Here is an 18,925-nt window from a genome sequence, read left to right on the forward strand (position 1 = left end):
CCTATTTTTTAACTAGTTTGTGCATTTATCTCTTCTGGTGTGTGTATATATATATATATATACATACACACACATATATATATATACACATATATATACATATATATACACATATACACACATATACACACATATATATACACACACATTACAGTCTATAAATATAGTGATAAATATATCTAACAGCACACTGTACGCATGAACACGAACAGAGAAAATTGGGCGAACATAACTACGTATAAAATGTTTCAAGTTTATTTCAGTTGAGTTATTGCACATATATACACACAGACAATTATTTGGTTGTCATATAAAATTTCACAGGTATTAAAAACAAAGCATTCAGTTCAGAGGATACATCAATATTTACAACAAACTCCTGACCCTTCCAGTGGTTTTCTTATGTAGAGCAGCTGCAGCACACCACTTCATCATACCTCCCACTGTAGCTGCAAAAAAAAAAGTAAAATATTAAACTCATGATATTTTGTATTTTAATGTAGTTTTATTTTGTTTCTAAGCATCTACTTATAAGAAGAAACAAAACCCATTACAATTAGGAAAAGGAATACATTAGTATTAGTTAGTTGTTAGTTAATAGTTTGTAATGAACCAACATTAGTATTGTTATCACAGTGAGTTCATTTAGTTACCCAATACCTCCAACCAGATATTTCTACTGTAATCTGTAGTTAGCTTGTAATGAGTACTGTTTGCTGTAGTTCTGATTTTATCTACCTACAATAATGCAGATGACTGTACAGTGTTACTTACTCTATGATGGTGCAGACAGAGCAACAGTTGTTTGAGCAACGCGAGCATTGACGTGAACAGGAGGAACATGTGGGCCGGTCACACTGGGAGCATGGCGTCCTGCTTCCCGGGCTCTTCTTATAAACACAGCAGCCCACGGGAGCCACTGATGCAACTACACACAGCACACAGGCAACAACAGTAAAAACCTCAGTGGAAACCTCTGTTACGGCAACACTGACATCTGCTGGAGGAAACGTGAACTGCACCAACTATTGACAGCAATGAAAACGCAGCTGATGATAATTATCACTTTACAACTTTAATGTTGTCGGATACACTGCACATTAACCAAAATGATTAGTAGCGAGCAGTACCGAAAATAATTAATCGAATTAATAGTTAGATTATCTGCAAATTGTAGCAGTCGTGGTAGTACAGTAATAACATCAAGATTTTGAAGATGAAAAACGTAACTGTTTTAATGTTTGGCACCGTAATGTCCACCCTAGTTGCACGCTGAGGTTAAATATTAGACCTTGAGGTTACCCACATGGCCAAGTTGTTGAATTCCAACACTACTCATTCGCGATATGTTTATATTTACTCCATCTCGTTAGGTCACACTCACCTTGTGCGGCGCTTGCTCTGGTCAGTCTACCGTCCTGTCCAATCAGCGTCTGTCCTCTCAGCAGGGTTTGGCTATTCACAGGTGTCTCTACGTGTCCGTTTGTCTGCGACTCTTTACACTTCTCCTCCCCAGTCCATATTTTACCCATCACGGCCTTAGCACCATTGAAGAGCAGGTTCGTCGTCTTTTCTGTGACAACATAAACAAGCAGTTTTCAGAGAGTGATGTTACATGATTTGCCCAGGGCTACGCTCCATTACTCCCAGCCAGGCTTCACAAACTACTAGATAATATTTATATACATTTACACACACAGACTACTACAAACAGCTAACTTAAACACTAGTGATTCAGGTTCTTCGTTCAATAATTGGTCAAAAAAATAAATAAAGCCACTGCCGACAAACATAACGACTGATCGACTACTTTATGAACATGGAAAGATACAACTCAAAACACCAGTGGTCCTGAATACAAAGCGCATGCGTGGAGCTGCGCAGCTAACTTATAACTGCTCGTGGGCACTTACCGTAGATTTCCTGTCTGTATTTACTTCCAAACACGCCAAAATTATTCAATTCATGTTGACCGACGTGTATTTTATATTGGGAAGAGAATGTTTCCGGGAAAGGACAGGCTCTTTTTGGCATTTTGGCAGATAAATCTGGGTCCTACGCAGAACAAACCCCTTACAAGTTGCTACGCTTGTTTCTTGCGGAAAAACACAGAGAAGGCGGCTCCGAGCCAATCCGAGGTGCCCTTTATCGTCACATGAAAGCCTAGAACCAATCACGTTATTTGGCGCCGTGTGTGTCGTGGTGCGTTCATGAACTCTGGTTTTTCTTCTTTGCCTGGTTTTAATAAAAAAACATTATCATTTGTTTATTGTTTATAATACGCGTTTCAGTTATATGTGTTTTTCAAATTATACCAGTTTCTACAATTATTTGTTTATTTAAAGAGTAAAATTAATTTGAAACCATAATATTTTGTTATCGCCCTGATAAAACTTTTTCACTGACACGTAATCTCGTACTCTGAAGCCACCATAGTTTTACGGCAACCCACAATGACCAAACTTATAGTAAGATGTTTCGCTGTATCTTAAACCAGAGATGGCGAAGTGTGGGTTTTTGTTTTGTTTCACCACATTTAACTTCCTTTAATGCATAGTACGATAAGTTATGTACCTATAAGGGGTCAATGAATAGGACTGAGCAACATCTAATGGTCAGTGTCAGTATCTCTCATGTCACCACTGCTGTACAACCATAGAGTATGTTATGTTTCTAATCATAAGTAAATCTTTATTAGTAAAATTAAAAAAATAATAATTAAAAATTAATTTTTACATACTTGAGTTTCTGCAGCTTGAAATGACAACTGTCCCATTCTGCACTTAGGAGTAGAATGAAAAATAAAGTTATTTATTCTGCCATGTACCCTCATTTATTAATACTATACAAGAACAACAACACAGGCATAGCAAACACTTTTTAGGGCCCGAGGAGATTTTTTTTTATTAAATAATGAAGAGAAGTTGATGAAAAGATGCCATTGTATGTGTCGTCCATGAAAAGGATTAAGATGGTGATGGTGGTTTTCCTTTAAAACATTTGGATCATGCATTCTCTGGACTTTCCAACTCCAACCCACTTGACTAAGGGGAAATAAAGAGAGTAACAAAGTCAACAGATGCTTTTCCATTTACTAGTATTCAAAGGTTTATGAGGTGTGGAACTCACTGGGAACTCCAATGTGGTTCTCAATGAAGCGGATGTAGTTCTGTGCCTTAGCTGGGAGGTCGTTCCACTTCCTGGCAGCAGATGTGTCTGTCTTCCAGCCTGGTAAGGTCTCATACTCGACCTCCACTTTGTGCAGAACATCCATATTTGCTATAATAGAAAGTTTAAAAAAATCCATAATATTTATAAAGGTTTCTCAAAACCTCTTATTTTTGTTTATATGTTAAATTACCTGGAAAATGGGGAATTCTCTTCCCATTAAGTTTGTAGGCAACGCCAACTTTGATTTCATCCAGCACGTCCAGAATGTCAAGTTTTGTCAAGGCAATGCTGCACAGAAAGCGACACGCTCTTGGTGAGGTGAATTATGGTGATGTTTTTATTTGTCTGATTTTGCTGCCATGTTTTTGCCACTTACGCTGTGAAGCCATTGATCATGTGAGCGTATCGGACGATGACAAGATCCAACCATCCGCAACGTCGCTTCCTGCCCGTGGTTACGCCGACCTCGTGACCTCTTGTCTGCAGCAGCTCTCCTACTGCCTGCAACATACAGGAAAATAATCATTTTTAATTTCTCAACAGTACATTGTTTTACATTGTAAGCGTAAAACAACCCACCACATGGGCTGGCAGATAAAGTTTTAACATCTTGACCTATGTTCGTGACCAGTAACACAATCCAAGCACACACAGTAAATATATCCTGAACTCTGTCTCTGGCCCTAAATTTATCTCTGTGAACATGTGACCAGTGTGTTTGAGCCGGTCTCTCACAAAATTTGACAGCTGCACTTTCTTCTCCTTCACTGCACCACAGCTCAGCTGCTGGTCCAACCGCCCACTGAACCATAAACAATGTGTGCATGCCAAGCTCAGTATCATCAATTACATAACATGTCACATGACTCTCCTCCACAGAATAAAATGCTCAATGAGGCTGACATGAGAAAACAAACGTGTACAGTTTGGATTCATTTGTTTTAAATCGCACGTCTATTGTTTGTATTTCACATCGTTGGGTTAACAATACATGTGTATATTTTAATCACGCTAGTGCAACAAAGATTTCTTATTCGTCCCAGTAAAGGCAATGTGAGCAAGATCCAACCACAATATCCAACTTTACCCCTAGATGTTGCTAAATCCAAGTCCGTGTTGCTTTAAAATCACACACACAAAAAAAACAACATCCAGGGCTTACGTTGAGCTGCTCTGTAGGGAACGCTCCAATTCCCACCCTGGTGGTGTAGGCCTTCGCTACACCAAACACATCACCAATATTCAGCGGTGGGATGCCGAGGCCTGTGCACGCGCCGCCCACGGTGCAGTTTGATGATGTCACAAAAGGATAAGTCCCTAAATCGAAACAAAAAACAAACAAAACATTTTGTCAATAACACAGAGATTCTGTACAGAAGTGAAAATATCACCAAACAATAACCAGCACTAACTCTACCAAAGTCAATGTCCAGCAGAGCAGCGTTGGCCCCTTCAACCAGAATTTTCTTTGGCGGTCCGTGAAGAGCTTCGTTCATGTAATAGACCCCATCTCTGACCATCGGCCGCAATCGCTCAGCATACTCCTGTACAATACAATAAATACACTTTACTTCAACAATTCACCGCGTCATGACAGACGCCTAATGAACGTCTACCTTAAGTTTTTTCAGTTGGTCCTCAATGTCAACTTCCAGAGAAGGATACATGGACTGATAATGGTGGACGAGGTTCTTGAATCTGCAGAAGAAACAAACAAAAAAAAAAAACGGAAATCATTAAGGATGTCCGATATTAATTTAATCACGAATAACTTCAGGTTCTTGAATCTGCAGAAGAAACAAAAAACCCAGAAATCATTAGGGATGTCCGATATTAATTTAATCAAAAATAACTTAATCTACTGTTAACACCCAGAAGCTGCCATTTTCCCTGTGGATTTTTACCTGGTTGAAAAGTCCTTGAAGTCACCCAGGAGGTCACATACACGCAACCCGGTGCGAGAAGCTTTGCTGGAATACGCAGGTCCAATGCCCTTCTTGGTTGTTCCAATACTGGCAAAGAAAAAAAAAACAGGGAATTAGAGCGGTTTGACGAAACCTCTACTGTGCTTTTTAATATGAATAAAACTAGGGGGCGCGGACACATTCGCGGCTCCACCATGTTCCTTTCCAGGTTTCCTTACTTCTTTCCTTCTTGTGCCTGTCTTTCAGATTCCTGTAAACCATCGACAACCTGGTGGAAGTCAAAGACTGTAGGAGGAAAAGGGAAGTCAGAAAACCCAACGTTTACACATTCATAGATGATTTATACATTTTAAGATGGATCCTTTTACGACATAGTTACCGAGGTGAGCTCTGTCCGAGACGATCAGTCTCTTCTCCCAGCCTTTCAGACCTGCTCAGAGGGCAGCGGCGAATTCATTGTGAGAACACACTCATCTGAACGTACATCGTACACCATTAGGTTCTATTGACAGTTTAACGTACCTTTCTTATCATTTTTGTCGCCTTCCTCAAAAAGCCCAGGTAGATGTATGACTACTCCGTTACCTACAGGGGCCGCAGGAGATTTGACAGTTGTAAATATCACTGCTCTTTACGAGGTTCTGTCTAAAGGTTAAAGATCGAAGAGCGTACCAATGAGCGATATGCTTTTGGGATTGATGATCCCACTTGGGAGAAGGTGGAAGTCGTACTCCTTGCCGTCCACAACCACCGTGTGTCCCGCATTGTTTCCACCCTACAAGTGACAAGCAGGAGCAGAACAATGTCTTGTGACCACGGGGATTGTTCCGCTGTATGTCAATCATTACAGTCATGTTCAGCATGAAGCAGCCCATTAGGAGGATGTTCCAGCCCAGTGCACATGTCCTGTCTAATTTTCAGGAGACGGTGATAAGCCGACCTTTTCCCACCACCGTGAGCTTTCCCAGGACCTATTTTAACAAACTTGGCCGGTGCTGGTGGGTCCTCCGCTCTGTTCCCTTGGGCTAAGACCTGGCCTTCTCACATAACAAGCCACCCTGAGATGAGAATGTGACCTCGCACCAGCCCGATGGGTGGGGCTCTCAAGCCTTCAGAACACAGACTGCTGCTGCTGTCAGTGCAGTTAGTACAACACAGCAACAGTTGGCAGGACTCACTGAGAGACTGGAGCTGGAGTGAGCACAGGGTTGTGTTTCTCAAGAAAGTAGACAGAACATAAATTGTCTGCTTGTTGTTGTTGTTTGTTCCTAAACTTAACACTAACTCAGTCTTCACACACGACCAGACGGTGCTCGTTGTCAGGAGTTGGGATAAAGTTGCTTTAAGCTCAGATTTGTTCAGACCAATAAAGTAACTTTATCCACCAAGATCATTATAAAGGGCTAACTGTAGCTAGCTGTAGCTAACTATAGCCTTGTTATGCTTAAACACACCCACCGGGATTTACTGCCACTGTCTGTAACTGAGAATATACACAGATTTGCCTCCAGAGTTCAAATGTTCACTTGTTTCCACCTGTTGCTCTAACGGACCTTTGGTTCGACTCAGTGAAAACGAATTAAAATATCAACAACACACAGACGAGACTTCTTTTGTTTTGTTTTTGTTTTTTACCTGGCACCTGCAGACGACGTCCGCTTCGGTCGCCAACAAATCAACGACCTTGCCTTTGCCCTCGTCTCCCCACTGCGCGCCGAGCACCACCGTCACCTTGTTCCCGGTGTCGTTGCGTGGTCTCTTCTGCCCCACGGCTCCCGGCTGACTCGTGTTTTTCTGGTCTTTTGCCGACCAGGTGTGCGACATGACGGCGGTGGAGGATCTAGTCCGTCGGTCCCAAGAAGACGACTAACCCGTCTGGAGTGGTGGCATTGCCATATGTGTAACCTCATAACCGATGATGTCAGAGCCAGACGCGCAGCACGCTGGGATCAAGGGTCTGGACTGGAGCTGCAGCTCTGACCCGTCTACATGTTCACAACACGCTGTGGTGTGAACGGCACCGGGATTAGAACAACGATTTATGACGTAAACGTTAATCCGTCTCAGACTTTTCCATTTACAAACATCAAATTCCACACAATATGAATACAATATACAACATGTTCAGTCAAACTCAGCCACATTGGACAATATTTAGCACAGACAGAGGTTTGGACCTGTTATATACAAACATAAACACTAAAGTAACTTTTTATAGTATTTTATATATGTATATATATGTATATTTTTTTTTACAAAATTACAAAAGCAGCGTTTCATAAATAAAAACAGTTCTTCTTTAGGTTTTGTGGCCCCCTATCGACCATTAATATGGTCATTGCCAAGAGCCGACTCTGCCTAGAGGGCATTATGTAGCAATATTAATCATCAAACCAGTTTAGATTGGATAAAGAGCAAAAGATTTAAAAAGTAAAACGGAATTGCCAACTTTCCAACCAGCATGTCCCTGCAGATCCCACCTGTAGCCGCAGACAGAACAATTGCTGCTTTAGAAGATTTATTTCTTTTTTACTTTTAAGTATCCAGCAAAGATCCAGTCACGGAAAAATGTTCTCATATTCGTATTTCTTCATACTGACCTCTAGGGGGTGCTGTGTACTCCTGTCGACTTTCTTTTGAGCTTTGGTTTCGTCTCATTGAAAACAATAATATAATTATGTTTGGTATTTGCCTTTGGTGCTGTGTGTTTGGACTTAGAGTTTCCCATGACGTTAATCGTTTTAATCATTCATTAATACCAGTCAGGACAAAGACTCGGACTCGAGTGTGAATAGTTTTCCTGAAATATACTGTATGTCGTAGTTTCTCTGGACGGTTCTGTCCCTGGCAGCCATCTTTGGACATCTTCATCCTATATATATGGTATCGAATTGTATTTTATACACGACTAGGGCCCAGGACCGGACTGTCGGTCATATGGGTGCGCCCTCCACAGAAAGAATAAAAAGTTTCATTTTTAGTTATATATAAATTTACGTATTATTTACGTGAGTTTGCGTGATAAAGGCACAAAGCATATCTTTGTTAGCGCTTAGCTAATTAGCTCATGCTAAAGCTAAATCACTTAAGAGCCTGTTTTCCTTATGGCATAGATTGTATGTGAACACTTACTAGGTTTTTTTCTTAAAAAGACCGTAAAAGATTTGAATCAACATAATGCAACAGACACGTGTATTTTTTAAAATCTGTATTTATTATTATTTGATCGTCAAACTCTTAAAAATACATTGGTTGAGTATGATGATGTATGGAGAGAAATCTGAAATAAACACAATTTTTATTTTTTTTAATTGTTAGAAAAGTATATTTCCACTGAAATAATTTTATAAAAACAAAAGTTTTTCCAGGGTTAATCTTTGGGGGAATTGCCATTAAAAACATCTGAACATTAACACTGTTTATGAGTTTGAATGGATTAAAATGCCTCGCAAAATATAACAGTGATGGGAAAAATGTAGTCACAATAAAAACAAACCCATGAAGACTATTGGTGAGGGAAGTTCTACGTTGTTTATGACACAGCAATAAAACCTAAAAGTAGCATAAATCGGAGCTGACCATTCAGATGTATAGACTCTAACCTTACATTCATTGTGTGTATACTCTTCTGACGCCCCCTATGGCCATTAGAGTGAATAGACTTATATAAAAAAAATACAATTCAATAACATTTTATTAAAATATACTTCACATTAAAAGTTACATCTCTTATCTGCTGCTCATCATTTCTGTTAAAGATCATATGAATAATATACAAAAAAAAACATTTTTATGTCTTGGTCCTAAGTGTAAACTCAACTCATATTAAATTGACTTCAAACGCATGTAACAACTATACAAAACATACAAATAATATTCAGATTTTTTTTTTGTTTGAAATAAGTTTGGTTCAGAAACACAAATAAACACACAAAGGTTTCATCTTTATAAAGTGACACGTCTACTGACACCGGGGCACGGGTGCGTTCCCTAGTCTCAGTCTGTGCAAAAAAGAAGGTCCTGCATCCTCTGGAGCATGGTCAATATTCCCATAGGATTAAATAAGCTAAGGATGTTCCAGTTCACAACATTATTTTCTTTTGCCTCTTGCTCTCCTTTGTCTGGAGTCACCTGAGGAAAACAAAAGCTTACATTAATGTGATATTATAAAAAACACTTTAATTTGCCTTCTTATCATCTTATTAACAATGTAAAATGGTTTCATTTTATGGCATTCATAAGACGGTGGGTAGAAAAAGGTTGTGTGATTGCCATTAGTTTACTTTTTATTTCAGTTAATTTAATGTATTAGGCGCACAGACAGTAAAGGCATCGTTTCACAGATTAGCACACTTTACAGGAAGCACACAAGTGTTTTGTTAATACATAAAAAAACATTTTTTTTTTTTGGAGAAGATTTGGGAATGGACAAAGAAACATGGAAGGAGAAGACACCAAAGTGAAAGCTGTCATGGAACGACTGAAGTCCACGATGACTTCACGAGACGTCACAAACTGCACGGCTGCTTGAAACCAGAATGTTGTTGTTAGATCATGGGTTAAAGGAAATCTGAAGATTTTAGGAACCCCCCCTCCCCCCCCCATTGAACCCGCTAGGATTGGACATTAGAAGCACCATGGGAGATGTGCACGGTGTCAATTACTTATTTAAAAAAAAAAAAAAAAAAAAAAAAAAAAAAAAGAAGAAAAAAAGTGATCTAAGAGAGCGAGGGTTAAAAGCTGGACAACACAGACAAATGGAATCCAGATTCCAGTTAGATCCACAATGAGGCGTTATTCTGGACAAAGCGTTGACAGTGATTGACAGCTCGTCAGGACGAGGGTCCTGTGCACAGCGCGCCGTCTCGGGGGTTTTGACCTACCTCACTGCAACATGCAGCCTGTTTTATGTTTAGTGTGTCCTTTCCCACTGTTACCTTGTGTTTCAAAACGGAGAACAGAGTTCAAACAGACTGACCACAGACTTGGAATCATTGTTTTCAGCATTAAAAAAAACATCTGTAAATAAAGTGCTGCACACTGCATTCGCAGTCTTTAATAACATCTACATGTGGTCACACGCACATTTGCAATATTATGTAAACTGTAAAATGCATTAAAAACACACACGTTGATTTTCCTTTCACACATGCACTCCAAACAGGAAGTTTATTGAGGTTAATGCACAGATTACCTTTGTTCTTCTTTTTGCCTCGTTTAAAGAAGCCCTGCTGATTTTTTCCTGCTCCAGGCAGCGGGAGGTGATCTTCTGATTCCAGTCCATCAGGGACGTCACACACTCTGCTGCCAACGCTCAAATTGCTTTTAGGATCCGAGTGCTCGGGGCTGGCGGCCTCATCGCGGCTGCAGGTTGTGACGGTAATGGACTCCTGCTCTTCACCGCTGCTCTCTTTTACCGTCGTCAAATGGATTCGATCACTTGTTTTGCTTTCACTACTCTGAGTAATGTCTGTATGGGGCAAAGGACAATCCTGGGCAGTTACATCCGTCTGTTGCTCGGACGTCAGCTGCTCAGGTGTCAGGCTGGGGGCGCTGTCTAACGCAGCCTCAATCAGGTCAGAGTCAGAGAGGGAGAACGGGCTGAGGACGCTGGTCTCGTTTGAATCTGATGAAATGCCACTTGAGGAGGGACAGGGCTGATGATCGACTTCAGCCTCAGGCAGAGGGGGTGAGGCGGTGGTATGAAGCGGCAGCACTGGCTCCTCTGGGCGGGGGCTCCCCTGTAAAGACACCGGTCTTTCCGGGGGTGCCTGCGCTGCTGCGGCTGGCTCTGCGGGGAGTGTTTTGGGAGGTGCAGCTGGCTCGTCTGCTGTGACACTCGGCCGAGCTGGTGGAGCATTGTCTGGCGGGCTGATGATGTCGTTCCCCCCTCCTGCGCTGACTGGGTGAGCCTCTGTCTGAGACTTTGGTGTGAAACTGGTGGCTGATTCTGCGGCTTCTTCTTCTACAGGCTTGACATTTGACCCTGTGTGGGAGGAGGAAAGAGACAGAACTGATGTGATAGGCAAATGTTAAAAACAGCTTTTTTTTTTTCTTTCAAAATGGGTTGTTATTAGGGATGTCTGATAATATTGGCTGACCAACGTTATCGGCCGGATATTAGCATAATTATGTAATATCTGAATCAATGAAAAACCCAATAATGCAATGCCTGGGTTTTGCCAAATGATGTGTGCCCTAAAAATAGTTTTGGGGAAAAACGACTGTACATGAAAGTGAATGTCACTAGATGGCAGCATTGCAGCTCATTTTATTAATTTTATTAATTAATAATCAAAATACCACTCTGCATGGTAATCATAATAATCATGCAGAATATTATTATTACCATGAACTCAATAGTATTTCAATTCAACTTAACATCTTAACCACCAGGCAATCACTGCCCCTCTATCAGTATCAGCTGATATCGGAATCGGAAATTAATTGTTGGGACAATGTCGGCGTATCGGATACTGGCAAAATGTTCATATCAGACATCACTGTTATTGTCAGTGTGGGCAGGAATGAATGACATGAATGACAAAAATTGGCAAAGCATTGAAGCAGAGGCTAATGCGGCTCAAAGCAGCAGAGAGATGGAGGAAGCTTAGCGCGACCTGAGTGGCTTTGACATGCAAATAAAAGAGCCTCGACAAAAGCAGCAAGGCTGAGCTCCAGCCCGTGGTTAAATGTCTCAGGGGCGGAGCTGACAACTGCAGGTGGTGGCCACGGTCTCTCGTCCTTACCAGGTGGGTGGGTATCCCTACGCATTTCACTAGAAGGGAGGCTTTCCGAATCGCACCTGGGCCTGGTCTTTCTTAGGCTGAAGCCTTTCCTGATATCTGCCAGCAGAAGGTCGACGATGCAGCCGTCGTCCTGTGGCACGATGCCTCTCTTGACTGGAGGGACAAGGACAAAGGAGAATTGTAACACCTGCCAATCAAATTCCATCTCGGTGTGAAATCTCTGGTGCAGTGACAGAAACAAACAAAGGCTGTTCAACAACTTACTTATTTTCCCGTTCTCTCCCTTCTGTCTCTTGGCCTCTTCCTCTGCCAGCTGCTTCTTTCTCTTCTCAGCCTTGGCTGCTTGTTCCTTCATGGATTTGTTTTCCTGTTATCATGAGAGAGGGTGATGTCACTCACTCACGCCAAGAACAAACTGTACTCAACACTCTTACTTCAATTGGACAGTAAAAAAAAAAAAAAGAAGAAAAAAAAGATTACAGCTTGATCGCACCAAGTTAAAAACAGCGACATCGCTGCGTCTGACCTTCAGTGCTTTAATGAACAGTCCTCGGAAGGTCTTCATGGTACTGAAGAGTTCCTCCAGCGACAGGTTGTTGGCGTCCTCACATAGGTAGACGGCCAGCTCGCTCCTCAGACTGTCGATCTCTGCGAACTTTTTACTTATAGTGCGAAATGCCTCCACACTTCCCTGGAGCAGATCAATTTAGGGTCATTTAAAACTGACTCGGTTCACGACGCTGTAAATGTACATTTTGGCTCAACTTTTTAAGGGATGTCAGATATTATCGGCCGATACTAGATTAATGATGTAATATCGGTAAGAATCGTTATCGGTTTTTCCTCCGATAATGAAGACCTGCGAACGCAATGCTTGGTTTCGCCCAGATGATGTAACCTAAAAATAGTTTTGAAGTGAAACTATTACTAGTACTGTCATTGTGAACCAGCACACCACTGCACACAATGAAATGTGTCCTTTTAGGTACACTGCACACAATGAAATGTGTCCTCTGCGGTACTATTGGTATCGGAAATTAAGTGTTTGGACGATATCGGCAAAAAGGTAATATCGGACATCCCTAAACTTCGTGCATCTTACTTCCAGTACTCCTGCATACTGCTCCTTCACCTCCTCCACCGAGTTGGAGACCCTTTTGGTGGTCTCGTTCAGCCGTTTCAGTAAGGCACTGGTTTCACCCTGAAGAGACTCCAGGTTAACTCTGAGGACAGAGCGTGAACACGCGTCATGTTCTGTATCTTACACCAAAAAAGGAGAATATAAACAGGACGAGGATGTGAAAGGGTTTTTTTTTTTTATTTTTACCCTGCAGCTTTTTCACAGATTGCCAAATCGTCTTGCAGAGCCAGCAGCTCTGGATGATTTGCCTCCGCTTCCTTTGAAGAACGAGCCACATATTGGGGTAACTAACAGACTTAGGAATAAATGCATGACAAAAATGGGAAAAAAAAAATTACCGTGTACCTCTAGGATGTGATGCAGCAGCGTTATGCGGCTCTTGTTGGCCTTGGTCTCTGTCAGCTTGAGCAGAGAACTGATCTTAAAGCCTACGGCATTTCCTGTGTGACTTCCCTGGAAAAGAAGAAATTAAATAAATTAAAGAACTTCCATATCGCGTTTAGTAGAAAACAAGAGACAGCGCAGCTCACGTAGTTCAGAAAATTTCCAACGTCCAGGATGAGTCTGCAGAAACTGGGTATGAGCGTGCTCTCCCTCAGAGCTGTGGAAAAAAAAAAAAAAAAAAAAGCACCATGGGTTAATTTCATTATAAATAAGATAATGAATCCAACTCCAGCGAGACGTGCTGTACTCACACTGACACGCCTCCTCCACCAGCGCCACCTTAGGTTTGAGCATGTCCAGTACCGACAAAGTTTCCTCGCACAACAGCATACACTCTATCCTCAGCTGATAACTGCAGAGTCGAACACAGAGGCTGAGTTTACTCGGGCCAAGAGAGTTGGCAGACGTAGCACCGAGTGGAAAAAAACTAAACGTTGAACAAACAAACATGAGTCAGTGATGAAAGTTACCATGGCACCGTGAGGAGGGTGGCGTAGAAACGGTCGACGTTCCCCAGCTTCTCTTTTTCTCCTTGGAAGGACTTCAAGTTTTCAATCTGAGGTAAAAATACGGCATAAGAACGGCTTCATGGACAACGTCATTTCCCAGTGGACGTCAAGGTTTGAACCAGCGGTAGCGGGCCCAGGAAGGGCGCCCTCCCCCGAGAATTCTGACATTTATAACTTTTTTTTTTTTTTTTTAAACCAACAATAATCACTAGCTATCGGCTCATCTCGCTCCTAACTTCGTCGGAGCTCAGGGAAGCTAGAAACAGCGCAACAGCAGAAATTTCAGAACAATCAGAGTTGTCTAATCTGCTAGCTTAAGGGCAATTAATTTGTTGCCCCAAGTCGAGTCTCTCCATGAGGGAGGGGATATCTGAACCGTTTCACATGCTCATTTTTGCACCTCCACCACAAGGGGTCACTGTAACATACAACAGCCTTGGGTGTAAAAATGTATAAATATTAGGGATGTTCGATATGACCTTTTTGCTAATCTCCGATATGCCGATATCGGCCAAACACTTAATTTCCGATTCCGATATCAACTGATACCGATATATGCGGCTGTTTTCCCCCAAAACTGTGGTAAACGTCTCAGTACCCTACAGAGATTCTAGTATATTTGGCGAAACCCAGACATAGCATTATTGGGTTTCATTATCGGAGGTAAAACCGATAATAAGCCTTACAGATATTACATAATTATGCTAATATCGGGCCGATAATATCGGTCAATTTTAGTCAGACATCGCTAGTAAATATGATTAAGTCATTTGTTTACACATCCAGTTTCAAATGGAAAACTTGTAAAACTTGGCTTATAATGACAGCGCCCCCTAGAATATTTTTGAATGCAGACTCACCTCATGTTTCTCTGGCAGAAGCTTCAGGAGTTGTTTCAAAACTTCCACATCAAACCTACTTCGATCCCCGTTCTGAATCATGGACACAAACTCCTAATATCTGCTGAGTAGGAAAAAAAAAAAGAAGAAGAAGAAAAAAAAGGATTTTACAAAATATCCCACAAGAGATTAAAAAAAAAACCTTGTAAAAATCACAGACTTACCATTTGAACTGCTTTAGGAAAATGTTCAAATTCAGGCTTTTCTTTGGATCAATAAACGTGATCTGTTGAAGAGAAGGCAGCAGGTAGACACAGTGAGGAGACTGTCTTTTTTTTGATAATCAGGTGTTTTTTTTGCCCCGAGGAGCCGTGCTAAGTGTTGACCAAGCGCACCTCTTTAGGCTCCTTCTTGACAGGAGCAGCTGCCCCCTTGTCTTTGTGCTCGGTGACGGGGAGACAGAACAGCTGCTCGATACTGCTGTAGTCCGGCTCCCGAGGAGGAGGCTCTTTCTGAACCGAGGCCCACATGGAGGGACCATCTGTGTGTATGTGGACAACGACAGGAAGCTGTCATCAGCCAATGGGAACTAGGCTTTTTAATAATAATAATACATTTTAAAGTAATGAATTAAAGAACCAAATATAATAAATAATAATCTCCCTACATTTTTCAGAGTCACATGATGCTGTGATCTTCAGCAGGGACTCTGTCCTCTGTGCATTTGTTTTACCTTCCAGTAGGCGGCAGTAATAATGACATTAATGGTAAAGAGTTGGAGTTAAGTCCCAAATGAATTCAAAGTCAAAAGGCCTGGACAGTAGGACTAGCTTTAGCTTAGCCTTGGAGAGCATGACTGTTATTATCAGAGACTTTATTGAAACAGGGCTTTTCAAATTGTAAAAAAAAAACCAAAAAAAAAAACAAGAGACTGTCTTTCTTCAATTCCTGTCGTGTTCAGCTAAACAGGCCCAGGTTTCAGTAAGTATTACTATATCTCAATACATTTTGACATTTGACATTTTTTAAAGGTTGTCGACCGCCGGACATTTTTCCAATGTAAAGCATGTGCCGTGGTTCAAGAAAAGCTCGGTCTCGTTCACAGACAGAAAACCAAAGATCTGTTTGATTAGTCTCGGCAGAATACCAGAACGTTCTATAAAACAATACAATCATCTCACCAGTAACAGAACGTAGTTTCTGCCAGTTGAGTTTCTTCATTCTCAAGGTTGGACATCGGTACACTTTTGCTGGGGGACCGCAGCCCAGGAACTGGCTGCTCTGCGCCACGATCATGCCTGGTGGGGGCGGTGGTGCCATGCCGGGGAAAGGAGGAGGAGGTGGTGGTGGTGGTGGTGCCATGCCAGGTAAGGGGGGAGGCGGTGGTGGCCCAATGCCCATTCCTGGTAGAGCTGGAGGAGGAGGAGGGGGAGGAGGAGGAGGAACACCTGGACCATTAAGCAACGGCATGCCAGGTAAAGGAGGAGGAGGAGGTGGCGCAGGTGCAAACCCCCCAGGTAGAGGTGGCGGCGGTGGCGGAGGAGGTGGCGGGGGCGGTGGGCCAGAAGAAGGAGGAAGAGGAGGAGGGGGTGAGGCACACAGTGGTTTCTGATTGGTCGTCATGACGACATCTGAACTCTCGCTGTCCGGCTCGGTCTGCACGGCCTTGTCCACACGGGGCAGCAGACCGTCCAGTTCGTGACGGTCCCGGCAGCTGTCGCCTTTGTGGAACAACAGTCGCTGCACGATCTTCTCACAGGATTCCATCTGAGCTGGAGCACAAACCCAAACACACAAACGCCAGTGGATTTCTCCGTCACTAATCTCACATTATATTATTATTATATGCCGCTATAATCCCGGGACAACAGTTTCCTCATAGTATTCCCTCAGTTTAAAAAGAGGTCTAATAACCGAGGAGGAAATCAGCCCCCTCCCATTTTATATGGATCTACAGGGGAGTCCAGAGCCACAGAGCTCCAGTGCTGACTCACAGTCCTGGGCCAAGAGGACGGCTCGGTTCGTAATGGCCTCCAGAGCCAGCCGGATGTCGGAGCGGCTCGGTCCCAGCACCAGCAGTGTCTGCAGGATGGACAGGAGCTGCAGAGAGGCTGGAGAGCTGCTCACCTACACACAGGAGAACACACACACACACACATACAGACAAAAAACAAGTGTCAGTGTTATCTGTGTCAGTCATGTCCTTTTTTTTGCCTGAACTTTATTATTAAAAGTAAAATAGATTTAAAAAAAAAAAAAAAAATCTAGACCAGGGTCTGAAGAATTATTTTTGGATATTAATGGTACAGCCATGATAAAAAAAAAAAAAAAAGATTTGTTTTCAGAAATAATTACAAAATTACTCGTTTTTTAGTTTACTCTGGTCAGTCTGCAATATTTGCCCTGAAGTTCTTTTTAAAAACTACCATTAGGGGTCAGTCTTGGATCCTTGTATTTCACATGTAGGCCACAGTAGGACAAACATACATACAGGATATTTTCCAAATGTGCTATACTCAGTCTTCGTTTAATGTCGATTAATTTCTGTCATGCCCCCCCCACGCCCCTTGGGGACAGAAATATTTTCACACCCACCACCTCCCCCCCGACTCACACCCCCACAAATAAAAATACTATTGAAAACCTGATAACATGTATATATTTATCTGTACAAACCACTGTATGAGTTGCTGCCACCTAGTGACTGGAGGCTGGTTATCATTCAAGCATTACAGCAGTGGTCCTCACAGCTCCCCCCCCCGCCCAACATTTCAGCAGTACTGGCCTAATGGAAGGTGCTTTCAGGGCCTCCCACCTTGTTGAACAGCGTAGTGTAGACCTCCAGGTGACTGCTCATGTCGATGCCTCCATACAGCCGCAGCAGCTCCTCCTCGTCTTCAGCCATGGCCTCTTCAAACGCTTCGCACTGAATGATCAAGTCCACATCCTCCTGCTCCCTGTGCAACGCAAACGTTCCACCAATGAGACGAGCGCCGGTCATTTAAAACACACAACATTTCTCAGCTTTTGGGACTAGACACGCTCTGACACTGACGTTTAATAAACTGTGCTTTTAAATTCAAAGGAGACAGAAGAGCTCACCTCAACTTAGGGAGAAGGTCAAGCAGCTGAAGTCCTGCAACGACACAAGCACAGAACAGCGCTCTGAGTGGAATCCCTCATGAATTATTTCTAAAGAAAATTATCTTAAAAGGGCACCACAAACTTCTCCCATGGTTCAAATGTTACTCTTTCACAGGTGAGCAATCACTCGGGAGGCGTGGCCAATCACATGTCTGATTGGCCCAAGGTGGTGGATGACACTTTAGAGCCTGAGGGAGGGTCAAACTTCATTCACCACATTCAGATCCACTGTTTAACAGCAACGTATGGGTTTAACTGAAACCCCAGCAGGTTTTCGTGACCGTTTATCCAAAAGTTAAAGGAAAAAATTTGCACAGAATTTAAATAATAATAATAACATTTTTTATACATATATTAAACATATAAGTAGATAATAATTCATTATATTTTATCATATTATATATATTTATTTTATTATATTATATCTTTTTTAAAAGAATGATAACATGTCTTTTCAAATGACCAGGCGTATGTGATTGACCTACATTGAAAACACAAAAATATAGTTCTTAATATAAACCCAACATAATTTATATCAAGGGTGTCAAACATACGGCCCGCTGGCCAAAAACCGGTCCATTAGGGGGTCCAATCCGGCCCACTGAATGAATTTTAAAATTGAAAAAAAGAATTCACAAACGCTTCATGTTCGTGATGTTTTGTCATATTATATTTCATTAAATATATTTTTTTTGTAATATACTTGTACTTATTTGCAGGGAAACAAGGTGGGAAAAACATGGACCTGTTGTTATTTTCAGGTAATTATGTGATGATTGTACTGGTTCTTGTACAATATGATTCAATACATGAGTCAATATATGAGTCGATTCTTACAGTACATGGTCACTACTAAACACATTAAACTAGAATTATATATATATATATGTATATATATATATATATATATATATATATTTGTCTTTAATTGCTGGTGATCTACCAGAACTCCCTTTGTGATCTACTGGTAGATCTCAGTCCACTGATAGGGCACCACTGGTTT

At 41.9% G+C, this 18,925-nt stretch overlaps 3 protein-coding genes across 3 annotated transcripts in view; all 3 read right to left on the bottom strand.

Annotated features, from left to right (window-relative positions):
- Positions 1-233: 233 nt before the first annotated feature.
- Positions 234-2,122, bottom strand: siva1 (SIVA1, apoptosis-inducing factor). The gene is made up of 4 exons (XM_008322758.3): positions 1,914-2,122; positions 1,385-1,573; positions 775-928; positions 234-449 (listed from the first exon to the last, which is right to left on the bottom strand). The coding sequence occupies exons 1-4, from the start codon at positions 2,032-2,034 to the stop codon at positions 401-403; spliced, it is 513 nt and encodes a 170-aa protein (XP_008320980.1). The 5' UTR covers positions 2,035-2,122; the 3' UTR covers positions 234-400.
- Positions 2,123-2,907: 785 nt separating this feature from the next.
- On the bottom strand, positions 2,908-7,120 carry adss1 (adenylosuccinate synthase 1). Its single transcript, XM_008322655.3, has 13 exons — positions 6,732-7,120; positions 5,769-5,871; positions 5,619-5,681; positions 5,476-5,526; positions 5,315-5,381; positions 5,076-5,183; positions 4,788-4,869; positions 4,589-4,715; positions 4,334-4,488; positions 3,548-3,672; positions 3,362-3,459; positions 3,130-3,279; positions 2,908-3,044 (listed from the first exon to the last, which is right to left on the bottom strand). The coding sequence occupies exons 1-13, from the start codon at positions 6,918-6,920 to the stop codon at positions 2,992-2,994; spliced, it is 1,371 nt and encodes a 456-aa protein (XP_008320877.1). The 5' UTR covers positions 6,921-7,120; the 3' UTR covers positions 2,908-2,991.
- Positions 7,121-10,122: 3,002 nt separating this feature from the next.
- The window catches only part of inf2 (inverted formin 2), a 19,315-nt gene continuing 10,512 nt past the window's right edge, over positions 10,123-18,925 (bottom strand). Inside the window, 18 exon segments of the mRNA XM_025059294.1 lie at positions 10,123-11,082; positions 11,846-11,998; positions 12,110-12,212; positions 12,372-12,536; positions 12,948-13,068; positions 13,173-13,243; positions 13,332-13,439; positions 13,517-13,587; positions 13,682-13,782; positions 13,901-13,986; positions 14,800-14,902; positions 15,003-15,064; positions 15,174-15,319; positions 15,960-16,550; positions 16,773-16,905; positions 17,594-17,735; positions 17,881-17,956; positions 18,137-18,150. Coding sequence (XP_024915062.1) covers positions 10,172-11,082; positions 11,846-11,998; positions 12,110-12,212; positions 12,372-12,536; positions 12,948-13,068; positions 13,173-13,243; positions 13,332-13,439; positions 13,517-13,587; positions 13,682-13,782; positions 13,901-13,986; positions 14,800-14,902; positions 15,003-15,064; positions 15,174-15,319; positions 15,960-16,550; positions 16,773-16,905; positions 17,594-17,735; positions 17,881-17,956; positions 18,137-18,150 — 3,157 coding nt within the window. The 3' untranslated portion in view covers positions 10,123-10,171.

Source organism: Cynoglossus semilaevis, chromosome 1 (assembly GCF_000523025.1).
Source record: "Cynoglossus semilaevis isolate Cse_v1.0 chromosome 1, Cse_v1.0, whole genome shotgun sequence".
Classification (NCBI taxonomy): domain Eukaryota; kingdom Metazoa; phylum Chordata; class Actinopteri; order Pleuronectiformes; family Cynoglossidae; genus Cynoglossus; species Cynoglossus semilaevis.

What these genes read in the sequence shown, in the direction of transcription:
- siva1 (XM_008322758.3), bottom strand. Translation starts at nt 2,034, where the DNA reads ATGCCAAAAAGAGCCTGTCCTTTCCCGGAAACATTCTCTTCCCAATAT. An exon ending in ATACAGACAGGAAATCTACG is followed by an intron (nt 1,574 to 1,913) that starts GTAAGTGCCCAC and finishes ATGTTGTCACAG; the next exon opens with AAAAGACGACGAACCTGCTC. An exon ending in CAGAGCAAGCGCCGCACAAG is followed by an intron (nt 929 to 1,384) that starts GTGAGTGTGACC and finishes TGCTGTGTGTAG; the next exon opens with TTGCATCAGTGGCTCCCGTG.
- adss1 (XM_008322655.3), bottom strand. Translation starts at nt 6,920, where the DNA reads ATGTCGCACACCTGGTCGGCAAAAGACCAGAAAAACACGAGTCAGCCG. An exon ending in ACCAACTGAAAAAACTTAAG is followed by an intron (nt 4,716 to 4,787) that starts GTAGACGTTCAT and finishes TGTATTGTACAG; the next exon opens with GAGTATGCTGAGCGATTGCG. An exon ending in ATGATCAATGGCTTCACAGC is followed by an intron (nt 3,460 to 3,547) that starts GTAAGTGGCAAA and finishes CTTTCTGTGCAG; the next exon opens with CATTGCCTTGACAAAACTTG.